The 22,183-nt window shown below is 31.9% G+C and overlaps 1 protein-coding gene across 1 annotated transcript in view; it reads left to right on the top strand.

The window, feature by feature from the left end:
* Positions 1-8,000, top strand: part of LOC128183613 (mucin-2-like) — a 30,609-nt gene extending 22,609 nt beyond the window's left edge. Inside the window, exons 17-25 of the mRNA XM_052852713.1 lie at positions 1,056-1,185; positions 1,964-2,148; positions 3,166-3,247; positions 3,741-3,848; positions 3,998-4,089; positions 4,968-5,088; positions 5,268-5,443; positions 6,537-6,615; positions 7,529-8,000. Of these exons, the coding sequence (XP_052708673.1) occupies positions 1,056-1,185; positions 1,964-2,148; positions 3,166-3,247; positions 3,741-3,848; positions 3,998-4,089; positions 4,968-5,088; positions 5,268-5,443; positions 6,537-6,615; positions 7,529-7,533 (978 nt within the window). The 3' untranslated portion in view covers positions 7,534-8,000. The remainder of the gene's footprint in view (positions 1-1,055; positions 1,186-1,963; positions 2,149-3,165; positions 3,248-3,740; positions 3,849-3,997; positions 4,090-4,967; positions 5,089-5,267; positions 5,444-6,536; positions 6,616-7,528) is intronic.
* The last annotated feature ends 14,183 nt before the right edge of the window (positions 8,001-22,183 follow it).

Here is a 22,183-nt window from a genome sequence, read left to right as displayed (position 1 = left end):
ATAATAAAATCCTCATAATTTAGGGAAATTTGGAAAAATAAAAGCCGAAGGTCCAAAACAATAATTAAAATTATTTCAGTATATCTTTAAAAATTGTTTTTGAAAAATAAAGATGAGCATTTTATCTCGATTTGTAAAAGTATATAATGTATGTAATTATATTCAAATAATATAAATATATATATTATATAAAAATAAAACAACTTTTTAAAATAATTTTAATTGTTGTTATGGACCTTCGGCTTTTATTTTTCCAAATTTCCCTAAATTATGAGGATTTTATTATAATTGTTTTCCGCTTGAATTTGGGTCCATTTGGGTTCATTTGGGTCCATTTGGGTAAATCGACGCACCCGAGATCTCCATACTAGGTAAACATGGTTGTCATAAGGCGAGTTTTTTAAAACGATGACATTCCAAGGCGAAGGATGGCCGTTGTGAACCATTGAAAGGAAAACAAAGTTAGCAGAGTTAGGGTAAACTATATGTTTAATTAATAAATCCAATTTTTTAAGCGGTTGAATGCTTTTAAAGTCGGATATAATTCCCGAAGCGAGCGACACAAAAACGGCGGCGTAAATCGGAGGTTTTTACAACGCTTGGAACTGTAGCTCTCTGGTTTGTCTATCCAAATTTTTTCAACCAGAGAGCTACAGATCTGCAGCTATGGTTTAAATAAAGGGAAGATAATTCTATTCCGTTTACTGGTATCATCATTACGGCATGGATTGAGATTTAGGAATATAATATTTTTTTTTCACTCATGGTCCCAATAAAAAGGTTTTAATTTACATTCTGAGAAATATATCAATTATATTTGAATGTAGGAAAGTATACCAACAGTAATTGCTAATAGTTTGATTTCAATTCTGTATCATTTTTTCAACATTATCGGTTTTGATGTATAATTAGGGAATTACGGAGTCTAAAACACACCTTAGGTATCAATTTTGTATTACGTCACAAGTATGACGCAGCTGCGACGGAAGACCTAGTCGTTGCTTGCAACGAGCTCGTTTCTAGTTTAAATTCTGTTTTCATCATTATCGGTTTAGGGAAGTACGCCGTCCAGTGAGACCGGACCATCTGGGGCCTCCAGTGGTCAGGGGTACGCCTTTATAGAGGCCTCCTACCCCCGGGTCGAGGGGGACCAGGCCGTCCTCAGGACCTCCAACACCTTTCTGGGTAAGTAAGAAACTCTGTGAGGAGGCGGGACGTTATCAACTTATAACCAATTAGATGTACTTTTAATTTTTATAAACGATTTCCAAGCTATTGAAATATTACTATTGTTGCTTGGTCTGAATTTATATCATACTATGTGTGAGCTTTGTGTAAGTTTTGCTAAGTATGTCTATAATAATAGACATTTCAGTAGTTTTCCCGGTCAACTGAAGCATATTTCAATGAAAATAATGATGTTCATTTTTTTTTCAAAACAAACGACATGAAAAGGGTATCGCGTTATTTCACCTCAAATCAAAATTCGCCGTTAATTTGGCGTGGCTTTTATTAGAGTCGAAATGTGAGTAATGTTTGGACAGACCAAAAATAAACCTGTATACATTTTGTTCACGATTACTTCTGCAGTTTGTTTAGTTTATAATCGATGCATTGCATGCGGGTTGAATGAACCAAAATATTCGTCGTACTAAAAACAAACAATTTCCTTTTCTAACCCATAATAAATGTTGATTGGGTTGTTTTTTTTCGTATGCCAATAAAGAAAATATATTTATTTTACTTTGAATATTTCTAACTTTGAAAAGATACCGATTCTGCTGGTGTAAATAGGCGAAAATGTATAACTTTCTAATATAATTGATTTCTATGGAAACTTATTTTGTACTGTTATAGTTTTAAAAAATCGGACCGTGCAACTTTAAATAAAGAGAATTTACTTACCTTTTTGCTTTAAAATCTAAATATTTTACGTTTGAAATAATTTGAATTTACTGAATAGGTACCATCCCTCACTGTCTGACTTTTGACTACCATATGTTTGGTTCGACCTATGGTATGGGAGAACTCATAGTATACTCCAGCAATAACAACAGTGACGTCACAACGCTATTTAAACGAGAAGGCGACCAAGGTGACCAGTGGATTCCTGCCACAGTGGAGGTCCCCACAGCCGGCGGACTTGTTGTACGTGAGGAAAAAGATCGTCTAATCTTTTCAAAGTTTTGTTTTTTTTGTGCAATTTATAGTGACGGAACGAGGGTGTTTTTCCTTTGTTTACTAAGATAATGGAAATTATTTAGTATAATCCTGCTTGCGTGCAAGAAATGTGAAGCTATAGAACATTTGTTAAACTTTACTATAGTCTGTCCCAAGCTTCCATCACTTTTTGGTGATTTATAATAAAAATACACGTACCTGTGAAAGAAGTACAGTTGAAATTGACGAAATGGAAAATATCCAAGATATCTTCATTGACATATTATCCCTTTCCACTCATAAAAGTTTACAGGAACGAAAACAAATTTCTTACGGATATTTAATTTATAATGGGAAATGTTTTCATCTTTTCTCCTTTCGGAAGTACTCGGCATATCTCGCGCAATTTTTTCAACGTTTTCATCCGGGCTTATTAATGGCTGTTGCAATGCAAAATCCCCATGAACTTTCTTTTTTTGGATGTGTATTGAAACCTGAAGCGGTAGAGGGGGCGTTTAAAAACAAAGAATCTGTACATTTTTCATATAAGTGGATGAACGCAGTTAAGGTATTTATTATTATCAAAATATCAAACGAAAGTGCTGGAAGCAAAATCTCGGGACAGAGTATAGAAAAAATGATTGTCAAGGTTTAGGTGTTAACAAACTGAAAAGTTTTTTATAAATTGCTTTAACGATCTTCATTGCGGGAAGGATTAGATAAATTTGAGATGTAAAGACTGTCGATTAATTATAAACAAACATAAATTAATGTAAACACTTAGTAATGAGTTTTGATATGATTGAATTAAATGTACAGTAACAAGACATTTTAACAGCTAATTCTTTATTACAAGTCGAAACTGTACCATTTGTTCAGATGATAAACAAGCCGTAAGGCTATTTTTAAAAAAACATAATTGCTGTATAAGTCGACCCTTTATATATGAAATTACAAGTTTTATTTACATAAAATGATTTTTATTCATTAATGTTACTTGTTTAGATCTATTTCGAGGCTACTCGTGGAAGTTCTTACAGAAGTGACATTGCCATGGACAACGTCAAAATAGAACAAGGGTCATGCGGTAAGTTGGTTAATTGATCAATTGATTGGTCGATCGATTGATTGATCAATCGATTGATTGGTCGATCGATTGATTGATTGATTGATTGATTGAATGAAGAAACGAATAATTGATCGATCGATTTATTATTAGATTTTACATAACATTTAATGTAACAGTTGATCCGTAAAAAATGTAATGGACGCCTTGAATCGTCCATCCAATTTGAATGAATTGATTGAGTGAGTGAATGATTGAATGGAGAAATAAATAATTGATTGATCGATCAATTAATTGATTGGTTTTACATAACATTTTATGTAACGGCTGATCTGTATAAAATATAATGGACGCCGTTAATCTTCCATCCGATATTCTCCAGACCTCCAGCTATACTCTATATGGTCTTTAGATTGGATGTTATTTAACCTGACTGATTATTACATTCAAATTGGATTTCATTGTCTTTGAATTGAAAAACAGTTCCGGGCATTCTTTTACTGTAATATTTTAGGTTGTCAAACGAATCCCTGCTTGAATGGTGGAGCGTGCGTGGAGAACGTATCCGGGGTCACGTGTCAATGCGCCAGCGGGTATGGCGGAACCTTTTGTGACGTCATAAGTATGAAACCATTAGAATTTCTTATATCATTTTATCGAACCGATTCGGTAACAAACTTTTTGATACGTCTTAACATATATTTGTTATTTCCACTGTTACTGTCTTAACAGCTTTTCTCTGTAAATATGATAATGTCATTTTGTTTTCAGCTGGGCCACTCTTCTGTAGCTTTAACACCGGAACGCTCTGTAGCTTCCTGTCCCAGGCGCTGGATGACGGGGATGACTGGCTATTTGGGACGGTGGGTGCCCTCGGTTATTTTTTATGTCCACTTTTCGTTTTGACTGACCGCATTCATACAAAATGTGATTTCGCACCATCTGTATGAAATTAAAATCTGTTGTCTTAATAATATCTCATTCCAAAACCTTTCATAAAATTTTATTATTGTTTTCGAAATTCTTAATCATATTTTTTTTCACGTGATTAATCCTTCTTTTTTTACTTATGAACATGCAAGTAAAAACGAAATTCACTATCTGCATGTTTATGTTTTTCAAAGCAGAAAAAATACTAATATCACGCAATACCAAACATGTAAGGAGATTTATATCATGTCTCTAGTCTCCCAAACGTTTCAACAGTTTCCCTTATTTCCTCTACTCTGGGCATTGGACCAAATTACAGTGAGAGATCCCTGAAAATAAGTCCAATACAGTGTATATGGTATATTTTTGCAGTGTACATTGTATATTCTACAGTGTACATGGTATATTTTATATTTTACAGTGTACATGGTATATTTTACAGTGTAAATATAATATCTATGGTGTACATGGTTTATTTTACAGTGTAAACGGTATATCATGGTATATTTTACAGTGAACATAGTATATTTCACAGTGTAAATGGTATATCTATGGTGTACATAGTATATTTCACAGTGTAAATGGTATATGGTGTACATGGTATATTTCACAGTGTAAATGGTATACGGTGTACATGGTATATTTTACAGTGTAAAAAGTATATCTATATACATGGTATATTTTACGGTTTAAATGGTATATCTATGATGTACATGGTATATTTTACAGTGTAAATGGTATATCTGTGATGTACATGGTATATTTCACAGTGTAAATGGTATATCTGTGATATACATGGTATATTTCACAGTACACTCCCACCCCCGGTACGGGTCCTCAGTACACCATTGATGGGATTTTCGCCTACACCGAGGCTTCCTTCCGGTACTGGTACACCACCTACAAACTTACCACTTCCGGTACTAAATTACGTAAGTTAACAGTCATAGAACAACGGTGCTTGTTCTTTTTCTTTTATTCAATTCAATCTAGGAAATTACGTTGCAACAAATTTGAATGATTCCACGTAATGTACATTTTTATTTTTACTATTTAAGCGATTAAAAGCAATTATTTATATGGAATGTACACTCTGGTTTTTTTTTCACAGAGGAGTCTCTATGGTGTCTGACCTTTAACTACAACATGTATGGAGGCGGAATAGGATGGCTGCAGATCCTGACCAAGTCGAGCGGAGTCCCTATGCTGGTCTGGTCGCGGTACGGGAACCAGGGCATAAACTGGTTCTCAGCTGGCGTCACTCTTGCGTCATCTCCAGACCTTGTAGTGAGTTAATTAAACAAATTTAGTCATAAAAACTTAATGTATTGGTTTAGCGACCTAAATGTCAAATTATAATGCAGAAGGCGGCAGGTATTTTAACTTAGAATTTGCAAAGGGAAATACGTTAAGTTTTATAATTTGAATTGTGAACCTTGGCGTGTAAATAAAAAATACAGCAGCTTTTGACTTATGAAGCGATGCTCGAGAATCGTTCCATAGATTTGCATTGGTCTTCGATGCTTCTTGTCACCAACTACTCATTTACACTGTATTTTTGCAATAATTATCATATACTGGCGTATAGCCGCAAATGTTAAGAATTTTGACCCGCTTAAAATGTCATTAGAGAGTTTGCAATGCAGCATCATTGTAGGATCGCATTCCTCAGTTAACCAGCATGGAATGGTTGTATTCTGTTATGTGTTGAGAAGTGAGACGGAATCAGACAAGATATTCTTATTGTGGTCTTCTATGTTCCAGGTTTTTTTTAAACTGAAAAACGCGAGAAAAATCCTTTCCAAATTTTTAAAACCTTGCCAATATTTTCTGTGAGTTGAGAACTATAAGAAATAAGGATGAAAGTTCTGCGTTCGCGTTTTTATTTTCTCATAATTTGTTACACTACGGCGGGATTGCGGAATAAGGTAATTAATTACTCGTGAAATATAAGAAATTTACAGTATTTTTGACAGATATATTTTAAGCATTTGATTGCGAACACGCGTTAAACAACTTGTCTGCACGGCCGGGTGTGTTAAAGAACCGTCGATATACAAAAATGAAATAAGCATACAAAATTAATGTTTTTATTTATATTTATTTTGATTTTAATTTTTTTGAACGATTTAATTATTCAATTAATAAAAAAAACTTTAGAATTCGGATAATATCTTTTTTTTCGAAAGTGTCATCGTGCTGTCTAATTGCAATAGTTTTCCCAGAGTGCCCGACCGTGAATTGGAGCATGCATATTCCAGAAATATCGACTAACATAGTATAACATTGAGCGCTTCTAACTAAAACAAAGTGCATGTACTATTAAGTCGTAATCAAAACAGAGGCATGTTTGAAGACTACAGCAACATTTTTTTTGTAGATTGAAATAATTGCTACCCGAGGCTATGCTTATACAGGTGACATTGCCATTGATAACGTGCGGTTGACATCAGGAGTTTGTAAGTATTATGACGTCAGTCAGTTAATTTATTTAAGTTCTTAATAAACGTTCTAGATCAATGAGGTTGGTCAAAAAATCAAACATATTTTATTCAGTAATCAAACGGATTAGACAAAGCCTATATAAACCCTCTCCAAAATACAAAGTCAAGAAGTGGTGTTATAAAATAAACTTGCAGCTCTACTAGAAAAACACAGACACGTGGATTTTGTTAACGATGTGTTTATGGAACACTTAGAAACTAGAAAACGGGGTCGATGAGTTGGCGGATGCTGCATCGTCCAGGAAATTGTGGAGCACATCGGAAGCTCCAGGGATGAAACGATCGACGTCGTTCTCAAAAGGTTTAGACACGATGGTTTTGTCTAGAAGTTTGGCTTTAATGCAGCCATCAGCAGTCCACGCGTTTTCAATGGTTTTCTCCTTAGCCAGCAATAGCACAGCAGCAAATAGCTTCGGTCTGTGTCGAGTAAGGGTCTCATTGGTGTAAATTCTGCTGTTAGTTGAAGACTTGCGGTTGTAGCTTTTGAGATTTCGTTTGTTGGTGAACACTAGGTGTCTATCACGATAACTTTGATATCCCGATGGTTTTCCCCCTCTGTAGCCCAACACGGTGTGACCTCTCAATATTGGACATGCTCAACTGTACTTGTGCATCTTTAAGAATAATACCGTTTATGACATTGAGTACTGCTTGGTCAGTGTTTTCGCCTTCGTGTTCCTGTATTCCTGTAATTTTTAGGCAATGTCTCCTTGAATATTATTCCTTATTATTTAGTCTGTTTTTAAGATCTTGGATTATGTTTAATATACAAAAAAAATCCTCATTTCCTATATTTGCCATTAGTAAAATGTTATTTGGTAGCTTTTTAATGCTTGGTTTGACTTAAGAATTTTGTTTTCTTTTTCAGGCTAGGAAATTTCCTCTGGATGTGCTGTTTTCATTATATCTACCACTGCCATGATGCCATTGTCACTTTATATTCAGATATATGTTTACAAATCTATAGTTCAAGAGCGTTGAGAATTGCTTCAACTACTAGTATTCCCCTTACCTTTTTTTTTCTTCCACAAATTCATTTTCAATATTTTCAAACTGTTACATTCGTTATTAGATTTCATGTAAATTTGATTTGAATAAAATATTTATTTTTATGTCAACGACGTATTTTGTTACAAAAGAAGAATCTGAAATAAATGACACAAATCACCCTTGCTCAGTGTTGTTCAAGGAAATACTGTTTTGTATATTTTGTGTATTTGCTCTAAAAATTCTCAATTTCTCTTTAATGATTCGTCTTCAATAATCAACTTTTTTTCTAAAAAGACAAGCTTGATCACTATGCAGCTACAACTATAAGAAGCCAACAACAACAAATTAACTGAACAATTTACTGTAACAATAAAATGTATTTTTACACTATTTATGTGTTTAATCAAATAATTGTTTTATCAAAAGCTTTTTAGTTTTAATGAAAAGTATTTTTACCATTTGGACAAAAAATCTAGCATTTTGCATTTAGTTTTAGAATGTTTACCCCTTTTTACTATCGCAAAGTAAAGTATAAATGCGTTATGGAATCCATATCATTAAGACTGCTAATGCGGAAATTAAGTATCTCGTCAACTAATTCGAACTTTGAAATACCAGTACTTTTTTTTCTAATTTTTCTTCCAAACAAAGATTGTGCAAGAATGTACATGAGCATTTTTATCCGAAAGAATATATATGTATATATATATATATATATATATATATATATATATATATATATATATATATATATATATATATATATATAAAGTTAATCCACACAAGTATTAAATAATTAAAAATAACAGAAAGCCGATTCAAAACTCTACCAGTTTCATTGATATCTTCAGGAGTGTTTAAAAACTAGTTTTATTGATATTTTCAGGATTTTTTAAAAAACTCCTGAAGATATCAATGAAACCGGTAGAGTTTTGAATCGGCTCTCTGTTATATATATATATATATATATATATATATATATATATATATATATATATATATATATATATATATATATATATATATATATATATATATATAAAGCACTAAAAATGGCTAACGACACGAACAATAGAAATTGTCAAATTTTCGGGACAACCAGTCCCTTCTTCAGGACCAAAAAATAAATTACATGAGAGTACAAAACAAGAAAAACAAAATCTAAAGCTACTCTAAACTACTTAAGAAACTATAAAAAGAACAGCTACATTATAAACATTTGTTCACATTCTTAAAGACTTTAGAGCGATCGGCGACAGTAGCAACACCTTCTTTAAGAATGTGAACAGCCCCCTCCCCTCGCGGTTGCCGGCTTTATATTTGTTTCTGTGTGCCAAGATCATTGTGTGCACGGATTTAAAGAAGGGCTGGAAGTGAGTGGTCCAGACCCTCCCCCCTTGAAAAATCCTTTTATATTTATAGTAAAATTACCAAAATTACACGTCGGACCCAAATCCTCCCCCCTGCAAACACAATAACATGTATTACTCTAACCCCCTCCCTCCCCCCCCCCCCCCTCCACACACACACTCATCATGGATAAATAAACATCAGCATTTTTTTTATAACAACGAAAGCCTGTACATGTAGTTGGAACAAAGAAGATTTTATTCTTTCATGATAAATACTGAAATCTGATTGGTTTATACGCAGTTGATAATCCGTTCTATTACCCTCAGCGTTAGCAACACACTAAGCAACGGGTAACATAACGAATTGTTACATGCGCGTAAAATTATGCGCGTACGGTTCGCCGTAGAATTCACGTAAAGCAGCAAAAAATTCTCAAAAATTAAGACATTCAGTATAATAAAATAAATAGTGCCTGTTTGGAAGGAATACAGTTGAAATTGACACCCCTCAAAAACCATTGTCAACCTCCGTTTCGCGTCGGTAAACAATGGTTTCCTCTGGGTGTCAATTTCAACTGTTACCCTCCCAAACAGGCACTATTTATATATTGTAAACAGTGCAAAATAAATGACATAATTATATTGCGCAATGCAGAACTGCCAGGACAGAAAATATAATTACTGATTTAAGATGGTAAAGACACATGTCAATATTTATGTGGATGAAAGTGTATTATAATCAAAATTCGTTCATGGTAACGTTTTAGAATTTTAAAATTTTACAACCAAGCATTTTTGGCAAAAAAATACGTTTTTAAAATTTTTCGAAACTTAAAAAATAGAAAAGTCCCAGCAGGATTTGAACTATTTACAGACACGTAGTTAACGCTCTAACCCATTGCCTTTCACTGTTAAGTAACTTTAGTTTTGGGGGAAATATTATTTCTATACTTCATTGTTTATTTCAATAGGGAGTACATCACAATATGCACCTTAAATCTGAAATGTATGCTTTAAATGCTAATTCAAATAAATAAAATAGTGCAAGGTGTTTTAAAGAATAAAGTCATGAAATTCCGTGCATGTTACAAATAACTGATCTTTGTCTGAAGATACGTACGCAACACAGGTCTACAGGTCGCATTAGCGGGTATTATTTTTACCCAGCTTCTTCTTATTCAAAATACTGATCGGGGCTCTTTAAAGAGCGTTAATGCTCAGGTGCATGACAGGGCAGTTAAGAACAATTTATTTACAATTGAAAAATAAAGCTGCATAAAGTTTAAAAGCTGCGCTAGTCATCTGGAGTTAGGCTAGGGCTCTGTGTTCTGCTAATAGCCTGCCTAGCAAGACCTTATTTTTTTCCAAGGATGTTCCTTTGGCTGTTTCTGTTGGGAGATTGTTCCACTGCTTCACAGTCCTAGGGGATAATGATTACTAGTATTTAAATACATCATTGGGTGATAGTATGGTAGTATAGTATGATAGACGGCGAGATTCCCTAGTCCTTGCATCCCCTGCCGTGACATACTGGCTAGGTGGTATTGCAACATCGCCATGGAGAATCTTGTACATCATGGTGAGTCTTGCCTTGCCTTGCCTTGCCTTGCTCTTCGATTAGATTTCACGTGGTGTACATACCGGTATGAGTTTTCCATATTCAGAGTAGAATTCACTAACATGCATAAACGTTTCTTTTGTAATGATCAGCTAAAGGATTCATAATGTGCTCTAATTGGATTTTCATGATGATGTTGACCAATGTAGGTAAGCATAATACATGTGGTAGCACAATATTATGAGACACCGGTATACATAAATATTACTTTCACTTTCTAAATAAGTGATATCTCTTTGCCAGCATACTGTATCATCATCTTTTAATATTTAGATAAGCTTGTCACCTATCCTATCACATTTGTCCAGTTTCTGTCATTTTAATTGCAAAGGAAAAATTGTCATAAAATGCTTAAAATACACAAGATCTTGGATATCTTTGTATATTTGTGTTCAGAAAGTTTTGACTAATCGGAATTGTCAAAAAAGTGAATTTGTGAAATTTTGACCTTAAGGGCCCTTTTCTCGTGACGACAGTCATTTAAGTTAAGTTATCTCTCTTGGAGCAGGGACGTACTTATACTACATGTACGTATAACTAACTATACACATTCTATACGTCCGTGTCTGGAGGGACAACATTGTTAGCGTGTACGCGTGTATATAATCTCAGATTGAAACAAAAGTAGAGAGGGCGTACACGGCGCCAAAGGATCAATGTTTGTTTAATCAAATTTTTTATCTTTGATGCCTCTTCAAGGGAAATTTTCAGACCTTAAAATCGCAATATATCACGAGCTGTCTCGGCAAGTTGATTTTCCGCTAGTCTGAAAGATACACAATTTTGCAATTGTGACTCCTGATTCTATCAATTGATTTGATTAATTAATTAATAATTGAATTCATTGTTCTTCATAAACCATTTTAAACATTAAACCGATGGATGATTATTATACAGTTATATGAACATGTTTATATTTACACCCACTAAGCATGATTCCGTTCTTTAAAATGGAAATTTATCGTTATTCAGCAACCTGTGAAAAATCATGGACTGCAAAAAAATTTCTTTTAATTTACATACTGATGTAAATTAACAATAATTTAGTTTATCTTACTTACTATTTAAGATAAATTTATTAACTTGTTTAAAGAAAGACGTTGATTTATAGACAATACAATGCTTTCTTTGATAATTTATTGGGGTTACAAAGATAGCGATCATTGCAAAAAACAATTTTTAATAACGCGGGTTATACATATATTAACTTCTGCATGTCACTATCTTCATAAGTGCACATGACTTACGAGTTGAAAGAGGTAGATATGAATTTGCTAAAAATAATACTGGTCAAAGAATTCCTTTAGAAAGAAACAAAAGGACATGTTTATTATGTAACCAAAATTGTGTAGAAGATGAAAGTCACTTTCTTACTGAATGTCCATTATATAAAGAAGAAAGAAATTCATTTTTCCATTATGTCTCAATACTCAACAAAAACTTTATACTTTTAACAAAGAAAGACAAATTTATCTGTTTAATGTCGAATAAAGACAAAACAAAACTTACAAAGTTAAGTGAATTTCTGATCAATGCTTTCAAAATCCAGATTAATTCTCCAAAGGGAGGGGGAGGGGGGAATTATTTGAGTTTGCTTAGGAGGGGATGGGGGTTCCGAAGCCTATTTTTGGAAACTTTATGATGTAATTTATAGAAATCAGAAATTTGGAGGGGGTATCTGGACCCCTCTGGGACACCCAAAAACATATTCAAAGAGATGATTTGTCTATTGTCGAATATGTAGACTGAGTTCGAAGAAGAAGGTGTTTTTTGTGAAAAACGCCATTTTTTACAAATTAGTTGACCCCCAGGACCATCAGAGAATTTTTGAAACCTTTTTACAAAACAAAATGATATCAAAATCGAACTCCAAACGTTCAGTTTGTTGGTTTATAAGATGTCAGAGCAGTTTGAGAAAATAAGACGTGACAGACAGACGAACAGAACAGGTTAACAACAAGATACCCGAACTTTCTTTAGAAAGTGCGAAACAGGCCCTTTTGCCTTCACTCGTTATCACTAGCCGTTAGTTAATTGTTCTGTGTTAGCCACATATGGTGAATCATCTGTGAATGGCGAAAATCTTCCGTGCGCTTTCTGTCACCAGTTTCCTTTTTCTCACTATGCTCTCGTGTCTCAAAAATCAGTCGCTTGTCTGGAAACAGTGCATCCATGATACGATCGTAAATGTTTACAGATGTCCAGTAGTGCGCGTCCTTCTTCACGATATTTCAGAACTTAGGTTTTCACGTCTAATGTCATCGGCGCCATCTTTGAAAAAAAACGTTCATCGAGCGCGGGTGCCGGCGCCAACATTAGTTTGTTTTGCGAGATCGATGGTAAAAAATAAGTTTTTATATTTTCAGTCTATCATATTTACGATAAATAATTGATAAAACAAATTGTCTATTTATTATAAAATTGATGAACATTTAATAGACCTACTGGCAGTTTTGTTTCGTTTAAATATATTCCGATTTTTCAATCTAATAGGATAGGATGGATAGAATAGAATCAATAAATAGTATAGAATACTGGATGCAGGATATAGGATTCAGAATAGTGAAGCAAAATACACAAAGTAAATAAACAAACTATTATACAAGACTATAGATCTGGCGGTCTTAAAATGGTAGATTATAATGACTTTATTCTGGCTGGATAAGGAGACTAACTCACTCAAAATCTATATGGGTTAATTTGTTAGAGACAAGTCTAAATACAACAGTGAACAATTTATGGCTAAGAGGAACATACTTTCTGTCCAGACTTGGTAATATAATGTATAACTGTTTTTGGAAAGAAGTATTTTATAGCTGGCTGAAAAAATAGACATTTCAGCCCTTAAAAATGAAAACATTCACAGTGAACACATATGGTATAACCCACATATTAGAATTGATAGTAATGCAGCTTTCCTAAAGAGTTATGTTAATGCGGGCTTCATATTTATAATTGATCTTTTTGATTCAGAAGGCAATTTCATAAGTCTCGAATCCCTTAATAATTTAAATGTAAATACAAACTTTTTAGAATATGCTGGAATTAAAAAGGCTGTGTTGGATAGAATTGGTACTTACAATATTAAAGAGGCAAGAATTAAAATACAAGCACATATACCAAGTACAATTGCAATTTTCAAGAAAGCAAACAAAGGTTGTAAAGATCTGTATAATATTTTAACAAGTAAAAAGAAAGAAACAATCAAAGCAGTTTATAAATGGCATGAAGAAGGTTATAGATTTAGTGACTTGGATTGGGGTAAAATTTTTGAGCTCCTTTTAAAACTACAAAGGAATCTAAATATCACTGGTTACAATTTCAAATATTACACAGAATAATTGCAACAAACTACTTTTTAACGAATTAAAACTAAAGGACAATGAGCTTTGTACATTTTGTAAGGTAGAAGTCGAAACCATTGAGCATCTTTTTTATGACTGTCCTAATGTTAAAGAGATATGGTGTGCAGTTGAAGAAATGTTTTTATCAAAGTTTAATTTTCCAATAGTTTTTGATAAGATAGGTGCATTATTCGGTAAATTTAACAACCAAAATATTTACAAAGTTCATAACTTACTGGCACTTGTGAAACAGTTTGTTTTTGCCTGTAAATACAAAATGGTACCCAAACTGGATATGAGTGCATTGTTTACCATAATAACCAATAGATTACTTATTGAAAAATATTTACTTTTAAAGAATTGTAATTTCACTCAGTATGAAAAACACTTGAAACAGATTTGTGATCTACTCTGACTGATGAAATTTTCAATGAAAAATCGACTTTGATAAATTTATGTATGTCAATAGATTGACAATTTCACTTATCTAAGTGCTCCAATACAATGTTTCTGTACATATTACTATCAGTCTTTCTTTCTGAGCTTTCTCCCCTATAACTTTCACTAATTGTATATTTATATGCATATATATATATATATATATATATATATATATATATATATATATATATATATATATATATATATATATATATTAGACACTAGCTAATGAGAATTTTTTTTTTGAAATTGTAATTTCACTTGCTATTATACCAATGACATGTTTATATGCAATAGTGAATTGAAAATGACAAAATAAAAAAAAAATATTAAAAAAAAAAAGATATGGCTTATGCTGTAAAATTTTTGGATAGCGGCTCTGAACCCAATGCAAAATTAGTTGATTTTTATTATAAAGTACCGAAAATATTATGCCGTACAGATAGACACACACTCAATTATTATACAAACCTGACTAATTAGATGCATTTTTTTGTTATTACAGTATCAGAAACAATGCCATTCAAACCATTTATCTTAGAAAGATATGGACTTTCACATATAATTACATCAGAAAAATCGGTCTTCTTTCAAAGTTAGAAATATTCAAAGTAAATAAAAATATTTCGTTCAAGGCAAACGAAGCAACAAACCAAAATGCATAGAAAATTGAACCGTACGGTTTCGTCCCCCGAATGATCTGGGCCATTCAACCCGCACGCTATGCATCGATTAAAAGCATAACAAACTTCAAAAATATTAGCGAACAAAACTACACAGGTTTATTTGTAATTTTTCTGAACATTCCGACCTTTAATTTTAGCGATGTCAAAGTCGTTATATAACCATACCCGTTTAGACGTCAGGGCTAAATTTTAACATGAGGCGAAAGAACTACTGCAATATTTATTATTATTATACATATACTTAGCATAACCATCGTTTAAAAGCGTACATAAAATTTGATATTTAATCGGACCAAGCAGCTTTAAATATGCTTACCAGGTCGAAATGGTATGGAACTCACCGACAATAAGGTGGACACATCAAATGTTTGAATCATGGCACCGAACGATTTATATCCAACAAAATATTCTACTGATGCAAAACGGTAGTCGATTCTCCGCTTGTATCAATTCATCCTAAGAGCCTCCCAAAAAGTGCATTGATATAATAATAATATTCAATTCTAACGATATTCTTAGGCTTCGTAATTCCTGACCATATTGTTTAAACCTCTCCATAAATGTGTCTCCGCATACCCGTATTTTCAAATCCTTTAACTTGTCGGTTGTAGTTTTGTAATTGACCTTTACCACCTATTCCGAATAATGAATAATCAACCAGACGACTACTCGTGGGAATGTCTGACAAACATTTCATTTTAATATTTTTTTTTCTTTTAGCTGTTTTCATTTTCTGACAAGCATTGTCTATAACTTTTTTTTTCTCTTTAAATGACACTACGAATATACGTCGTAAGAAAATAAATGAAAACTGAATCTTCACACAAACACTATTACTTTTTAACTATTTTCTTATAACATAACATATGTAGTTGATGCCTTTTTACTGATGTTTTTCCATGTACATTTTAGTTGAAAACCAAATCTTATTCTTTATTCACAATAAAGTATTGATTGTATGGATCAAGAGTTATCATTCTTGTGTTACATACGCCTTGGTCTTAATACGATTGATCAGTGAAAATCTAGTTTTGTTACAATTAACAGATATTTGGGTTAAATCTAATTAATGACATTTTAAAGTAATATTTCGCTTTTGTGGATATAGTTAAATTTAAATTAAAACAATAAAATGGAGTAAATATCATTTTTTTCCCCAATTTTTCAAGCGATAATATATATGAGCTGTTTGTATGTTTTAATTAGGATATTACTTTGAATTGAGATAGTGGGTAAACAATCTGAGGGTTAAAAGAATCACCTTTTTTTCAGAAAATAAATGATAATAAGAAACACGCATAATACACATATTTTATGAATCCATACTCAAACAGTGTTTGACCTATTTTTATCGTTAGTAGAATAAATATCACGTGGTTTCATAGTCGTATTATTCTTTAAGTTGAGTATTGTTTGAACAACGTTTATACTATTGATAATTAATTCGATAATAAATGCAACTTAATACCCATTTTCTTTAAAAATACATAACTTGTTCATATTGTCTTTTCTGAAGGCAGGTTTTGTTTTAATTTTAGCATGATCATCATTATTTTTACAGTATATAATATATGCCGTATAATAAAAATAATAATAGGCTAAATTATGCTGTCTGTATCTTTCCTGTAACTACTCAAAGTCCTTATTTACATGTAATGGATCAATATACAGGGGTAGTTACAAACACATCAAAATTACCATACACAGTACTATGAAATAAAACTACGAAATTTTATTAACGTTTATAATTAAAAAAAAATAAAACAGCATATAACACGTGTACTATCAGAACAGTGATTATTGTGCTATATTGTCCCATTATGAGACCCTTTTGATATCAATTACAAAGGAAAATAAACGTTAGTGGTGAAACACTTTCTCAATGTTATAACTATTATATATTGTACTGGTCATGTTTGTAGAAACGAGATATAATAGATCAAAGTAATATCACTGGTAACCTTCCTGTTTTGCGCGAGAACGAAGTCCAAAATAAAACATAAAACACCCTGTCTCTTACAAAAACACCAACGACACATTGAACTGACAAACGCCCAACTTGGAAGTTTGTACTGCCTACGTGCAGCATAGAAAGATTTCATTGTAACATACTTAGATATTTTACATAAAACGATAATAGTTGTGTAGCATGTCAATGATTGTACTGTTTTACTATGACTTTGTTACTTATCTCACTTTCCACCACCAATCCCACACAATGAATAAACAACCGAACGATTACTGGCGGAAATGACTGACTAGCATTTCATTTCAACATTATTTTCTTTAAACTCCTTATTTTCTGACATGTATTTGATTTCAACGGCTATTTCTATTATAGAATATACTGTACTAGGAACGCAATTGTTGGTATGTTCGTGTCCAGGTATACAATGCATTTAACTCCTTTTGTTTAAATTACCGGGAACACACAATACGTTGTTTGTCGATCAAGTATTTTAGCCTTTGAAATAGCAAAGAATATTTATCATCATTTTTTTATGATGATTCAAACGTTTTAGTAAACTGCTTATCAGCGGTTTACGTGGTAATGTATTATCAAAATTTTACAATATCTAAATTTAACATTTTATCGACCAAAAATGTTTAATACAAGCGTTTTGAAATCTTAGATTATACTCTCATGAACACATGCATATTATATTCAATGGGCATTTATTCACAAACAGATATACATGTATATTCATTCCTGTTTTAGTAGAATAAGCACATACATGTTAATACAAAAAAACCATATTCTAAAAATACTTGTATATATATATATATATATATATATATATATATATATATATATATATATATATATATATATATATATATATATATATATTCGATTTGAAAAAAGAAATAATGAGGGGCATAATTACCTTTAAAGAAATGAAAAAATTAAAATTAAATGATTCACCCGTATTCATAGTGTCATTTATACCGTTTGACCTTTCTTTGTAATAAACAACACAATAAAATTGTAGTGTTCAATGAATAAAAAATAATTTGATGTCGGGGGTTGGGACGGTTTATATACTTACTAATTTCAGAATATCACTGTAAAATACGTTGTTGTATTTAAAAAAAAATGAGCATTGATAAATTATTGATTTAATGGTAGACACCTGTTTTCATTTGTTTGTATTCTTATTTTAATTTTTTTTGGTTAAAAGGACGGAAAATGAGTTTGACCTTTATAAAAACTCAATTAAAAAAAATATTGTTATCTTGACTGCGTGAATATTTTGCACAGCCTTCTTAAAGAAAAAAAATGATGTATTTTGATATTTCAGAAATATGTAAAACTAATCTACTATGAAGTCATTTAAATTCGAGGGGGTCAAATTTCGTCGATTTGGGGGTTTGTTTGTGTAATCGTGAGGATGTAATTTACTGGATACGTCAGTTTTCTGTTTCAGTAAAATAAATTACTTTTTCAAAATTTGTTTAGTCGATGATGTAAATTCGTGGGGGAAGGTTACCAACGAATACTACACAAATTGAGCCACCACGAACTCTAAAGTATTTTGATTATGCTTGAATTTAAACAAACATTTACTAATTGTTGAACTTCATGTTTACGTCTGCTATATAGTGGCTTTGATATGATCCATTTCATTCAATAAGCAATGTCTTTAGATATTAGAAATGTGTACAATATATGCAGCTTAAAATAGATATGTCTTAAGAAAAACATGTACAAAATACAGGTTAAGTTTCAAAGTCGAGTGCAGAAACTGTTCGCCTCAAATTATATTTTAAGAATAGAGGGTACTTTGCGGTTTGATAACATCCAGCTATCGAGTTAATAAAGTACACATGATGGTCTAATAATTCATATTGGTCATGTGTGCCTGTTTAAAAAAGATTGTTCAAATGATAAATCTTATTTAAATAAAAAATCATTTTTTTTTTTATTTAAATACAACTTTCACAAAAGAAAGAACAGATACAAGTGATATAATACATATAACACTTACTGGTATAATAAATTTTGTTAATACATTTCTCTAATATAATATGATTATACAGATGTATATACACAAGTGTACATTATCACCAATATAATTTTAGTATTGTCATGAAAGTTGTTATTTTTGGGGGGTATATATTGGGGGCGAGGGGATGAGGGAGGGGTAGAAATTGGGTGATTTATCTATAAGTTTAAAAAGAAAATTCCCTGACTTACTATAAATTAATCTTGCTCTTGTATTTTTGTACAGACTTAAATACATGCATGTATGACATGTACATTGGCATAGACACAAACATAATACACATGCATATATAACAAAGTGTGTTTCCATAAATCAGGATTTACCAGCATATGATTTTGATTAAATCACCCATGGGGAGGAGGGAAAAAATAGAGAAAAAAAAATAAAGCAGGGGGTAGGGGAAAGGTACAAAAATAGAAAGCAGATGAAAGCAATTATCTATGATTCTAGCTTTTGGAAGATGTTTGACCAATAGTTATTATACTCTTGGTATTTGCAGTTTTTTAGAAGAATATATTTTCAACATAAAGTCTGTTAATAATATAATATATATATAAATTGTTTTACTATCAAGATTAATAGATTTTCAAAGCGATGTATATCACTGTTCAGATATTTACCAAACAGAATAGATTTATTATCAAAATTCACGTTTAACTGTAAATCCTCAAAAAAATCATTATTAAACTATGATATAGGCAACTCTTTCGTTTTACATTTTAATAACTTTGCTGTCAATTTGACGTATTGGAAGCATCAACATTTTTCCGATTGATGTCCGATTGACCGATTTCGTATTAAAAATATTTATACCAAATAACATTTCATTTGAAGAAAAAAATAAAGTGACACACAAACCCATTAGTTTACACATGTCGATTTTTACACGTTTTCAACATATATAAAAAAAAAATTAAATTCCGATTTTATTCTCAGTGCAACAAACCTACTGTAAGCTATTTTCAGACGATAAACGCAATCACGTGACACGTATTTCGATGTCCAAAACCTTTAGGTGTGCTTACATGTGTAATTCCAAAGAAGTTAAAACGACTTTTACTAATATTAGGTAATTAAGCATGTGTGTCACCTATGATCAAATTATATTTCATCTGTTTTCATAATAAAAATAAATACATATATCCTTTTATTCATTATGTCACTTTAAGGGTATGTAATTTGTGCGATAAAGGATAATAGCTTTGTGCATATATTAATAAATTATATAAACTAAATTTAACAATGAGTTACATGTACTTCCAAATAAAATGCGGGTTTCTTTTATTATTTTTTTTTTAATAAAAAAGCATTGTTAGCAATTCTGAATGTGGTAACGTAATTAAAATACCATGTGTTTGGTTATGTAAATAACTTTGCAATGACCCATCTTGTATAGTTAATAGTACACTCAATTTAAGGACATATCGCATGTTTTTATTGTATGGGACATTTTACATTGTTTGCCTTTCTTACGTATATATTAATTACTTCTTACAGTTTGTTTGCTGAATAAAAGCGGTAATTAGACATAATATCAATTTAAATTATAGCCCCGATCGTATAAAAACTCGTTAATTAGATAGCGTGTCACGTGGTACGGTGACGTCATAAGCGACCTTCTTCGAACAGCTGATTGTTAACAAATTGTAGGATAAGCATTATCTTCTTTAAATCTTTGACATTTTTTCACCATGTACAATGTACAATGTTATTTCCATGTTAACTAAATTTAAAGAATCTAATTATTCGGTGTTACATGTTTGAGCCACCAGTACCGATAAAAACCAATAATATGTTATAAAGAATTGACGATAAAATCGGCATTAACTATCAAAAGTGATCGACGTGTAAACATAGTAAACACAACTGAATAAAAATTTTAACTAACACAAATCGGTTACAGGTGTTTATTTTGCAGAACTCCTCTATAATGTTGTTTTTGGCGTTCTTTATGACTCATAATGTTCATTGTTGGAAAACTGTTGCGCACAAGAAGTTTGTTTCTTCGGCCGCGTATTATAACTGGTCACAACTTTCCAAGGTTCCTTACATCATATTACACTGTATAAACAAATGTAGCAGAAAAAACGTTTTCTTTAATTATTGTGTTTTTCAGTAAGATCCCATCTCCGTTTTCTATCTATTTAGGTTTAAATGTACATCAACAAACTGTCTATTTCTCGCGTAAACATTCTATATCAACAACTCCTTGACTTCTTCCACAAAAAAAAAAATTAAACAGAAATCTCACATATCGAACTTATGATTTCTGCAGAGGTCGGCTTTAAATGAAACAATCATTTATACAAAACCGACACATACATTTATGTATAGTTTAACAATATCAATAAGAAAACAGCTTATGGAGCGAGGCGGTATTTAAAATGGCCTCCTTTTTAGTTATTTTCCACTGATGAACTTGCGTTTTGTAAACAGGTCCCTGTGCATAAACATATATTTGTCTCTTTGAAAATAAATACGATTTGTTTAAGAAACTAAAATATATATAAATTAATAATATACGTATTATATGTTTATTTATAAATCCTCTCGTCGACAAACAGTGACAAATAGGCCCCTATTTGTTCCAAGATTACCACATATTTTCGTAAGGGAAACTGATAAAATAACTGTCCAAATCCCCATTTTTGACGGCTAGAACACTTGCGTGAGACACAAAACACCATTGTGTCCCGTTATCGACAATTTGATAGGTGATAATTAGTTTAATTGTCGTCTAAATCTACTCCAATTACAAAGATGGCTAACAGCATCTTCCCGCTCGAAGTCGCATATGACGTCACACATAATGGCGAGTAGATCGAGAGAGAAAATATGCATATCGAGACATTTGAATTTCGTCGCTTTCAAACTATCGAATGAGCCAGATTTTTTTATCTAAAGGATAATAAACTTCATTTTTAATGACTATAGAACGATTTTATCGAAAAAAAATTCTGAAAATTGAAAAACATGCGATATGTCCTTTAAGTTGACTGGGGATGTAATCTTTTCTGCGATAACCATATACTTTTCCATTTTTCTCACACACCCATACGCATTAGGAAGACTCTAAACATATAAG

This window comes from Crassostrea angulata, chromosome 5 (assembly GCF_025612915.1).
Source record: "Crassostrea angulata isolate pt1a10 chromosome 5, ASM2561291v2, whole genome shotgun sequence".
NCBI classification, from domain to species: Eukaryota; Metazoa; Mollusca; class Bivalvia; order Ostreida; family Ostreidae; genus Magallana; species Magallana angulata.
This window is presented reverse-complemented; position numbering and strand designations above follow the sequence as displayed.